At 47.0% G+C, this 11973-nt stretch overlaps 1 protein-coding gene across 6 annotated transcripts in view; it reads right to left on the minus strand.

Annotated features, from left to right (window-relative positions):
* CTDSPL (CTD small phosphatase like) overlaps positions 1-11777 on the minus strand; it is a 121710-nt gene extending 109933 nt beyond the window's left edge. For 2 of the 6 annotated variants that reach the window (XM_053904009.1, XM_053904008.1), the window contains exon 1: positions 10356-10506. In XM_053904009.1, the coding sequence (XP_053759984.1) occupies positions 10356-10434 (79 nt within the window). In that variant the 5' untranslated portion in view covers positions 10435-10506. Of the gene's footprint in view, positions 1-10355 lie in introns of all 6 variants that reach the window. The other 4 variants (XR_008422647.1, XM_053904012.1, XM_053904011.1 and 1 more) reach the window with 4 other exon arrangements.
* Between the last annotated feature and the right edge of the window lie 196 nt (positions 11778-11973).

The following is an 11973-nucleotide window of genomic DNA, read 5'->3' on the forward strand; positions in this document are numbered from 1 at the left end:
AGAAAACTATTTAAAGAAAGTAGACTTTAAACAGAAAGATAAGTCATTAAAAATACTAAACTCTAAATGACTGATAAATCAAGATCTAGAAAATAAATTTGAAGGTATATATTATGCCTTTAATATTACCCAAGAGACTCCTTACATTCCCTGACCTTGGCATCATACGTTACTGACAAAGCAAGTGAAAAAAACATATATTAAAACTATATACGTACATTTAAATCTAGAATCATTGGTCGCCAGAGTATATCCTGACTTCTGCCGGTTCCTGGCTGAAAAGACCCAGTGAATCTACTTGCAACATGTATCCTACTTCCCCTACCCTCCACATCAGTAAAAGAGACCAAGGCCTTTTCCTCACTTCTGGGTATATATCCAAAGGAAACAAAATCACTATCTCAAAGAGACACCTGCCCTCCCTACCCCCATGTTCACTGCGGCATTATTCACTTAGAAACAATCTAAGTGTCCATCAATAGAGGAATGGATAAAGACCAGGTGTATGCCTATACAATGGAATGTTACGCGGCCATAAGAAAGAAGGAAATCCTGCCCTTTGTAACAACAGGGATGGATCTTGAGGGCATTATACCGAGTGAAATAAGTCAGACAGACAAAAATAATAAATACTGTGTGATCTCACTTATACGTGGAATCTAAAAAAACCAAATTCACAGAAAAAGCGATCAGATTTGTGGTTGCCAGAGGCAGGGAGTGGGGGAGGGGGACTGGGTGAAGTGACCATAAAGTACAAACTTGTAAACTTCCAGCTGTAAGATAAACAAGCATCAGAGATGTAACATACAACATGACGACTACAGTCAACACTGCTGTAGGGTATATTTCAAAGTTGCTACGAGAGTAAATCCCAAAAGTTCCTATCATAAGAACAAAAAAGGTGGTTTTTCTGTTTTGTAACTATACAAGGTGAGGGATGCACCCTAAACTTACTGGAGTAATCATTTCACAACATGTATGCACGTCAAATCATCACGCTGTACAACTTAAGTTTAAATAGTGTTGTATGTCAATCATATCTTAATAAAACTGGAAGACAGATAAGTAGGTAAGTAAACACATACGAACATACACCTATGTCGGAATTAAGCTCGAAGCTCTGTGGTCCCTCCTGAAAACCTAGTCCGTTCCAAATGGGGTTCCTCTCCAACCTGGACGTGCCAGTCAAGCACGGTCTGGGACAAGTTCCTGAAGCTCTAAAACCTCCTTCCAGAGCAGTCAGGCTGGAAGCAGACTTTTCCAGTCACTGGCCAGCAAGCCATGTGTGGTGGTCATGAGTGCTAAATCCAGAGATGAGCTCCTTTGTGTTTATCCTATGAAGACATTTCTATTGACTTAAATTGATGCTTTCTTGCTTGAGAAATAAAATGAGAGACAGAAGTTTAAACATGCTTGCCAACCAAATGGAATACTAGATCAAAAATATATTTAAATCAGGATACTATGAACTCTGATAAAAAATTCTGGTGTTAAGACCAAAGCTTATGGAAGCCTTTTTTTAAGGTTGTTTAAACAACAATTGTCACTGAAGCCCTACTGATCTAGCCTTGATTTCCCACTGAATTAATTATCATTCTCTTTTTAGGGGGCAATCAAGATTCTCAAAGCACTAAGTCACTTTGACTTTTACATTGATCATAAGCACAATGTTGAAATAAACCTTGAAAATGACAACTTTCCAACTCCAGTCTTCCTTAAAACACTTAATTTGGAGCGGTCTAAAAGTCAATCAGGGGACTTCTGCTTTCAGGAACATGGAGTAGACATACTTCTGGTTCTTTCCATTAAGTATAACTAAAAACCCTGGGCACTGTTTATAAAGTAAACATAAGAAGATTCTGAAAGGTGGAAGAAGACAGACCAGCTAGGGGCTCTGAAACTTAAAATGACATTGCAGTGATCTCTGGGGTTTCTTTTTCTAACAGCCCAGACTTAGCTGAAGAAGGTGGTAAGGCGAACACCAACAGTTGCAGACGGGAGTTCCCTCCAAAGACTACTCTTTATAACTAAGGGACCAGGAAAGGGATAGTCTGGCAACACACAAAACTTTCAGACAACAACTGCTCTACAGCAGCCAATCACCACACACACACACACACACACACACACACACACACACCCCTCCTCACCCGTGCCAGCAAAACTGGCTGAGTACCTAGAATTCCACCCTCATCAGGGTGTTAGGAGGCCAGGGTAGTGTCCGAGAAGGCCAAGTAGGGAGCAGGAACTTCCAAACCTGACAACTGGTAAAGAGTTCCCCTGTCTCCCAGAGGTGTCAGTGGAGACCATGCGGCCAGCCTGGACTTCCATCCCTACCTAGAAGTAAGGAAGCCCTCCTCCCACTGGAGCGGTGCCAGAGGAGGCACAGGAGGAGGCAGGGGTTTCCCAGCACCCAGTGGCATGAGACCACTCCGAATGCAGTTCAGTAGAGACCATGTGGGAGCTGAAAACTCCCTCCCTGCACAGCAGCGTGTCAAAAGAGGCCAAGTAGAGATCCTGGACTTCTACATCTATCTGGCATAATGAGACAGTGCCCTCCCCTCCGTTCTCTGCTGGAGCAGTTTCAGAGAAAACCAAATAAAGCAGAAGGTTTAAATAAGATCCAGAGACTCATAACATAGTATGAAATGTCAAGATTTCAATTGTAATTCACTTACATCAAGAACTAGAAATTCTCAAATTGAATGAAAAACGACAATCAATAGATGCCAACACCAAGATGACAGAGATGTCATACTTCTCTGACAAAGATTTTAAAGCAGCTATGAGGGGTACCTGGGTGGCCCAGTTGCTTAAGCATCTGACTTGATTTGGGCTGGAAATCAAGAGCCTGCTTGGGATTCTCTCTCCCTCTTTCTCTCTCTCTGCTCCTCCCCTGCTTGAGTTCTCTCTCTCTCCCCCTCTCTCTCTCTCAAAATAAATTAAAAAAAAAGAAAAAAATAAAGCAGCTATGATAAAAACAATTAGGAGCACTTTAAAACAAATGAGGAAAATAAAAAGCTTCAGCAAAGAAATAGAAAGTCTCAGGAGAGAAACACAAGATAGAAAGAAAAACTAAATGGAAGATTTAGAACCAAAAAATACAAAAATTGAAATAAAAAGCTCAGTGGATGGGAGATACACAGCAGCATGGAGGGAACTAGGAACCAATAAAAAAGCTTGAAGACAGGACAACAGAAATTATCCAATCTGAACCAACAGAGAGAAACGAAAAAAGAATAGTTAGCATTGATAAGCCCATGGACTATAACAAAGGATTTTAATATTTGTGTCATTAGAGTCCCAGAAGGAGAAGAGACATGGCAGTGTTGAAAAAGCATTTCAGGAAATAATAGCTGAAAACGTCCCAAATTTGGCAAGAGACACACTCTACAAATTCAAGAAGCTGAGCAAATTCCAAACAGGATAAACCCAAAGAAATCCACACCAAGACATATCATAACTAAACTTCTGAAAACTAAAGATGATACAGCCGCTTTGGAAGGCAGTTTGGCAGTTTCTTACATAACTAAAAATATTCCTACCACACTAGACGGCAATGGTGCTCCTTGCTATTTACCCAAATGAGTTGAAAACTTGTGTCTACAGGAAAACCTGTACCCAGATGTTTATAGCAGCTTTATTCACAACTGCTGAAACGTGGAAGCAACTGAGAGGTTCTTTAGTAGGTGAACGGACACACTACAGTGCATGCATACAATGGAATACTATTCAGTACTAGAAAAAAAATGAGCCAGGAAGAAACAGAGGAAGTTTAAATGCACATTACTGAGTGAAAGAAGCCAATCTGAAAAGGCTACATACTGTATGATTTCCAACTATGTAATATTCTGGAAAAGGCAAAACTAGGGAGACAGTAAAAAGATCAGTGGTTGCCAGGGGCTGCAGGAAGGGAGGAATGAATAAATAGAACAGGGAGGATTTTAAGGGCAGGGAAACGATTCTGTATGACATTACAATGGTAGATACATGTCCCTACACATTTGTCAAAACCCACAGAATGTAAAACACCAGGAGTGTGCCATAATGTGAACTGTGGGCTTCAGGTGATAATAATGTGTCAATGCAGGGGAGGTTGTGCATGTGTGGGGTCAGTGTCACATGGGAACTCTAATTTCTGTTCAATTTTGCCATGAACCTGAAACTGCTCTAAAAAAATAAAGTCTATTTTTAAAAAATACACTGAACTGAGTGAAAATGAAAATGTAGCATCAGAATTTGTGGGACATTGCAAAAGTAGTGTTAAGAGAAAAATTTGTAGCACTAAATGCATACATTAGAAAAGAAGAAAAGTCTCCCCAACGTTTTTTTTTTTTTTTTTTTTTTGGGACAGAGAGAGACAGAGCATGAACGGGGGAGGGGCAGAGAGAGAGGGAGACACAGAATCGGAAACAGGCTCCAGGCTCTGAGCCATCAGCCCAGAGCCTGACGCGGGGCTCGAACTCACGGACCGCGAGATCGTGACCTGGCTGAAGTCGGACGCTTAACCGACTGTGCCACCCAGGCGCCCCAAGAAGAAAAGTCTCAAATCAATCTAAGCTCCCTTTCGAGAACCAAGAAAAAAAGAGCAAAATAAACTCACATCGAGCAAAAGGAAGGAAATAATAAAAGAACAGAAATCATTGAAGTTGAAGACATAAAAGCATAGAGAAAATTAATGAATCAAAGACCCGATTCTTTGTAAAGATCAAGAGAACGGAGAAATCTATATAGCAAGAATGACAAAAATTACCAATATCAGGAATGAAAGAGTATATCACTTCAAACCCTACAGGAACCAAACAGATAATATGAGAATAATATTATGAACAACTCTACACATAAGTTTGACAACTTATATGAAATAGTCAAATCTTGAAAAAAAAAAGCACCTATAACTTAGCCAACGTGAAAGAGATTATTTGAATAGCTCTATAACTGTTAAGGAAATTAAATTTGTAATTAAAAACTCTCCCCCAAAGAAATCTCCAGACCCAGATGATTTCACTGGAGACTTAACACCTATTCTGCATAATCTCTTCCAGAAAAAAGAAGAGAGGACACTTCCCAATTTATTTTGTGAAGTTGACACCAAAACAGATAAAGACGATGCAAAAAAAAGGAACTACAGACAAATATCACTCATGAATACAGATGTAAAAACTCTTAACAATATCCATCAATGTAATCTACCACATTAGCAGACTAAAGACAAAACTCACAGGACGATATCAGTTGATGCAAAAAAATTACACAACAAAATAACATCCTTTTAAAAATTTTTTTTAAAGTTTATTTATTTTGAAAGAGTGCATGGGAGGGCTCCGCACTGTCACTGAGGAGCCCGATGTAGGGCTCAAATCCACGAATGAACCAGGAGATCATGACCTGATCCAAACGAAATCGAGTGTCAGACATTTAACAGACTGAGCTACCCAGGTACTACCCAAAAATAATAACATCCATTCTTGCTAAAAGCTTTCAGAAAAATAGGAATACAGGGAAACTTCCTCAACCTGATAAAGACATCAAAAAAAAAAAAAAAAAAAACCCTACAGCTGACATTATATTTAATGGTAAAGGACCGAATGGTTTCCCACTGGGAAGGTTGTCCAATCTCCCCACATATTATTCAACACTCTAGTGAGTGCGATAAAGCAAGAAAAAGAAAAGCATACAAATCAGAAATGAAGAAATATAAATGTTCTTATTTGATATGTTTGTGTAAAAAACTGCAAGAAATCTACAAAGCCTCTTACAACTAATAAGTGAGCTCAGCAAGGTCACAGGATATGAGACAAACATACAAAAATCGATTCTATTTCTATATAGCAATGCACACTTGGACCAAAATTAAAAGTACAATATGATCACTTAAAACAAGCTAGAGAAACATTTAAGTGTTAGCCTAACAAAACATCAACAGGACTTGTATGCTGAAAACTATACAACTCTGATGAAAGAATCAAAGAATGTCTAAATAAGCACAGAAACATAACGTGTTCATGGATTAGAAGGCTCAACATAGTAAAGATGTCAGTTCTCCCCAAATTTATATACAAGTTAAATTCAATTCCTATCAAAATCTCAGCAAGATCTTTTGTAGATACAGACCAGGTTATTGTAAAATGCATATAGAAAAACAACAGAACTAGAACAGCTAAAATAATTTTTGAAAAAGAACAAAAAATTGGAGAAATCAGTCCATCCTATTTCAAGACTTACTACATAGCTATGGTGGATCAGTGAACAAGAGACCCTACACAGGGGGGACTGGGTGGCTCAGTCAGTTGAGTGTCTGACTTTGGCTCCGGTCATGATCTCACAGTTGGTGGGTTTGAGCCCCAGGTCCGGCTCTGTGCTAACAGCTCAGAGTCTGGAGCCTGCTTCAGATTCTGTCTCCCTCTCTCTCTGCCCCTCCCCTGCTTGCGTTCTGTGTCTCTATCTCAAAAATAAATAAAAATTTTAAAAAATTTTTAAAAAAGAGATCTACACTAATATGCTGAACTGATTTTTGACAGAGATACAAAGGACATTCAAAAGAGGAAGGATAGCCTTTCCAACAATTTATGTCTAATTGCTTCAACAGCAAAAAACTGAACCTAAATTTCTCATCTTATAAAACAGTGAACTCAGAATGGATTTTTTGCTACTGCAAGCAATGTACCCATCAGTGAAAATTCCTGTACGTGTTTCTTTGATCACATACGAGGGCACTTCTCCAGGAGAAACACCCAGAAGTAGAACTACAAGTTTGAAGATAGGGCCAACATCGCTGATTGGCTGAACCAACACTTTGTTCCCACCTATTTCTAATCATCTCCTGCCTCCCATAACAAAGGCTGGAAAAGCTGGAAACTCATTCTGCTTGCAGCTAGGGGTGGCCATGTGACCCAGTTCTTGCTAAATAAACATCGGCAAAGTTTGCTGACCAGTCCTCAAACGTTTTTGCTTTCCAGGTAAAAGGGACAGACATGACTGTCGCTGTTTTCTGCCCTGAAGGTGGCTGTGGTGTTTGGAGGGGTGGCAGCTACGTTACAACAAGAACAGAAGCCAAGAGAATCATGGTGATGTCAGGCCTGGTACCAAGGAGTTGCTGAACCAAAGCCAGCAGGAGCTTACCTCCAGACTGTTAGCTGTGTGGGAATAAAATCCTATTGGTTTACGCCCTAGGCTAAGCCCAGTTGTCTGTTACTTGCAGCCAGAAAGGTTCCTAAACAATTCAGTGCTAAATTATCCTCTAAAAAGTCTGTATTGATTGTATTCTCCAACAAAAGTCTGTAAGAGTATCCATTTCCCAAAACTTTTATTTACTCTGAATGTTGTCATTTAAGTGCTTAACCGAGCTGATGCATGCAACTATGTCACATGAAGTAGAGCATCACTTCATACATTTATGGGACAGATTGGCTCTTCTATGCTAGGACTTCCTTGTTCATGAGCTTGTCCACTTTTCCACCGTACTAACCTTTCTTATTGATTTGTAAGAGTAAATGTCTAGACAGCAAAGCAGGCTGAGTTGAACTAACAGGGAAATCTGTCTCTGCATCTTTATACTGTCAACCAAATCAAACACAGCTAAGAAATAAATCTTCCCTGACAGGCCAGGCTGTTGGTGGCAATCGTGACAGTCGTCTCCAAGGAGTGCACCACCACGTGGCAATGTGTCAAGGAGTAATTCAACTCGTGCAAAACACCAGAGCCAACGTTGAGTATTTATGTATTATTATTCTTCGTTTTACAAATCCATACCTAAAGAAAGGTTTAACATACATCATCTCATTTAACCCTCCTATCAAACACAAAAGCAGTCATTACTATTCCTGTTTTACAGAATAAATGATAAAGTAAACTTTTTTAAAACCCACAGTATGTCTCTTTCCTCCCACAAAATCTTACAACATTCCAGGCCCCACAAATAAAAACAAAGTGGTTAAGTGTTTACCTAAAATTAAAATTATGTAAAATATATTGTGCCCATCTAAACAGATCAGCATGCTTAAGCTAGAAACATCGCCGAACCTATTTAGTGATGTACGAGTATGAAGAAGCTGTTCCAAATTTTGGCTCTGAAGTTTATTGCCATGTCGTAACTGACCAATTTTTTTCCATTTCTTAAAAGTGAAAAACTGAATCAAGTATTATTTAATGTTTCGGCAAGAAGAATCTACTGGCTAGCCACCCCACCCCCGAGCAGCCAGTATTGGCCTAATCAGATAACAATCAGCCAGCCAGACACTAGAAAACAAACAAAATAAGCTGTTAAAGATAATAAAAGATCGCCATGAAAAGTAACGTAAACAGGTTGAATAGAATAAGCACCATCCTTGACGATTTGTGCGTGGCTTGGATTTTGGATAGATTGACTCTAAAAAGCCTAGCAGCTAGAGGAAGAGAGAGTGTTGGGGAGGACCCCACTCCTAGACTCAGGTTGGGGGCGGCAGGAGGGCTAAGGTCCTGACAAATATTTCCCTGCTTTATGCCACACCTCTCTTCACAACAGCTGTGGATTCTCGCTCTGGCAAAGCATCACGCAAAGCACTCGATCCAGAGTGGGTGAGAAGCAGAGGCACCAAACCACCTTCGTGCCTCCCACTAAACCTTCGATGAGAGGACACACCCGGCCCAGAGCCCACAGGCCAGGGCTCCAACTGACAGTCCTGATGGCAGAAAGGTCAGAACAAGTGTTGCCCACTTGGGCCCAAAGAGACATACAGATGGACCTGAAGCACCCTCTTCGCTTAGTTTTGTAGCTACTTTGTTAGGCACAGAAAAATGCCTGGGGGAGTTTGATTTCTAATTCCGCGTGAAAGAAAACACGTCTGCAGACACATAATGTTCCTGGTTTACGAAAAGTGCAAATGGGTTGACAAATCCCCAATCTGGGGGTCCCTCTGGCGGTTTCTTGCCTTTTCTGATGGGCCTGCCCAGTGGTCCCTGCTTGGAAAGAGACAGGGGCTTGTCTCCTCCCACCTTCACCCCACTTCCTCAGATGGGCTGCACCCCTTACCCCGCTGGCACAGCAAGGGTCGTAACACATGGAAAGAAATCTGATTCTTTCCCAGAGTTGGCAGTAGCCAGGCTAGGCTGGGTGGGGGGAGGGTGTCCTTGTGGGCTGCTCCTGACATCAGTCTAGGTGTTTGGGGGGGGCACAGCAGGAAGAGAGGGAGGCAGGCTTTAGTCACCTAAACAGACCAAGCCAGATTCCTTGGCCCTTCAAAGACCTCAGGACAACTCACTAGAGGGACAATAAGCAGAGCACATAAGAAAGGGGGACATCAAGTCTCAGAGGGGGGCAGAGGCACAAAGAAAAAGAACGAGGAGGAGACAAAAGTGGGTGATGGGGTCAAATGTGCTAAAACCAAACCAGGCATTGCAGCACAGAGAGAAGGGACACACCCGGCACCCTAAGGGCTCCCTGAGTCTGTGTTAGAGGTTGGCCCTAAAAGGGCCCAGGGAGCATCACACCAAGCAGACACTCCCAAAAGGCTGTTGTCACTGAGACCAGAAGTCGAAAAAGGGGGAATGGCTTAGGCAATGCCTCCCCCCCTTACCTCCCCAGCACTTGCACAACCAACTAAAACACCCAGGCACACGGCCTCACTGGTGCACACATATGGCACAGACAGGCCACAGCCTTCGCGTGAGTGCATAAACACACACAACCTTCCAGTCCATGGACACAGCGTATTCAACCTGCCAGCTGGTGGTGTAGGCACACCATGCACACACACAAACTCCCGTCAGTAGGGAACACACACACAACCTCTCTGCAGGCTCACGCTCATGCACACACACACATACTTACTCCACAACCTCTTGGCTACATACAAACCTGCACATAAGGTACATACAGAACCTCATGGCCTGGCAGGAGAACACGCACTCACAACCTCTGCGAGAGGTGCACACACACACACACACCCCTACAATCTCAGTTGGCGTGTCCGCACACACACGTTTAAGTGCACACACACGCACTCACAACCTGTCAGGTGCACAGCATCCTCCGCACCTCTCTGGTAGACGCACACACCCTGAACCACCTCTCTGTCTCATGCACACACAAAACCCAAAGGGCACAAGCACTCACAACCTGCCAGCAACACACACACACACGCACACACACGCTCACAACTTCTCCGTTGGTGGAGCGCAAACCTAAACTCGCAGCGCGTCAGGGTCACCGCCACCCGCTCACAGCCTCGCCTGCGGGCTCACCCCCACACCCACGCACCCTCCTGCGCGGGCACACCCCTCCCCCAGGCCCGTGCGGGCGCGCGGCAGCCAACTCTTGCGGCGCGGGGAGTGCGCCCGCCCCCCGCCCGCGCCCGCCCACCCGCGCCCCTGCTCACCTTTCTCGCCCGCGCCCCGCGCGCGGCCCTCGTCCTCCTTGGGGTTGGTCACCTGGGTGATGATGGCCGGGCCGTCCATGGGTGCGCGGCGCGGCGTCCGCCCGCCGGCCCGGCCCCCCGCAAGCCAGGCGCGCGGGGGCGCGGCGCGGGGGGCGCGCGGGGCCGCGGGCCGGGGGGGCGCTCGCCGCCGCCGCCTGGGCGCGCCCGCCGCCCGGCCCCGCGCTCAGGGAGAGGCGGCCCGGGCCCGCGCCCCAGCTCCCGCCGCCGCCGCCGCCGCCGCCGCCGCTGGGCTCGAGCGGCCGCCGCCTCGTCACCATGAACCCCGGAGCCGCGCCCGGGAGAGCCGCGCACGGGGAGGCGGAGCGGGAGGCCCGGCGCCGCGGGAAGCGGGAGCGGCCGAGGGGGAAGGAGCGAGCGCCGAGCGAGGGCGGGAGGGCGGGCGGGAAGGAGGGAGGGAGCGAGGGAAAGAAGGAGGGCGGGCGGGTGGGTGTGTCCCGGCCCGGGGACCGGCCTCCGCCGCCGCCCCCGGCGCTGCCCGCCGGGCCCGAGGGGAGAGGGGTGCGGGGTGAGACGGAGGGGTGAGTGGAGGGCGGGAGGGGCGTGCGCGCCGGGGTGTGTGTGTGTGTGTGTGTGTATGTGTGTGCGCGCGCGCGCGTGTGCGTGAGGGGGTCTCGGGCGGAGGACTGGGGCGCAGGGCTCGCGGTGCGGGAGATTCGGCGGGGTTCTGGCGGTGGATGCGAGGGGCCCGGGGCTGGGGGAAGAGGTGCGGGGAGCCTGGCAGGCGCTGGGAGCTAAGCGGGGGCCTGCGGGCGTGCGGGTGGGGTTCAGAGGGGGTGTGCACTGTGGGACCCGGGGGCCGAGGGGGGCTCGCACGGCTGCGGGAGTGAGTTTGGGCCCTGAGGAGGGATGTTTACCGCGAGGAGAACGGAGGAGGAATATGGGGGGGGGGGGGAGGGTGTTCCGTGGGGGTGTCTGGGGGGAAATGCTGGGTGAGGGGCGTCCCGGTGCGGGGACCGAGGAGTCAGGGATCAGGGCGCGGAGGGCAACGGAGGCTGCTAAGGAGTGGTGGTCCCTCATACACCGAGGAGTTCCGTTGAGGGGTCCCGGACGCTCGTGTGAGGAAAAACCCGGGGGCGCGCGGGGCGGCAGAGGGGTCCCAGAGTGCGGAGAATCCTGGGGAGCCAGGGGTGAGCGGGGAGTCAGGAGGGGCGTCCGCGGTCGGGGCTGGGGGATCCAGGCGTGAGGTGCCGGCGGAACCCGCATCCGCATCGGGCCTGAGAGCCTGGGAGTCGGGCGGCGGGTCCTCGAGGACCAGTGTCCTGGTACGTGTGGGTATCGGCGTCGAGGGGGGCCTGGGCAATGGGCATTTCCGGGTGCTCTGCAATAAGGGGGGTGGGGGAGCCGGTCGTGGGCTATGGAGAAGAAGGGGGCCTAGCTGAGCAGGCACTGTGCTTCTGAAGAGCAGCCACCTACTGTCAGGCCTGGAGCGACGGCGTGCATGACGGCTAAGTGGCCCCTCGGCCTCGGAGGGTCCGAGCTTTTTCGCGCCCGCGCCTTCGCGTTCCAACTTGGAAGCCACACCGCCAGCCTTGTAAGCCAGGGGGCGGGGCAGTGCCGC

Source organism: Panthera pardus, unplaced genomic scaffold (assembly GCF_024362965.1).
Source record: "Panthera pardus isolate Hobbes unplaced genomic scaffold, ASM2436296v1 HiC_scaffold_16, whole genome shotgun sequence".
NCBI lineage: Eukaryota > Metazoa > Chordata > Mammalia > Carnivora > Felidae > Panthera > Panthera pardus.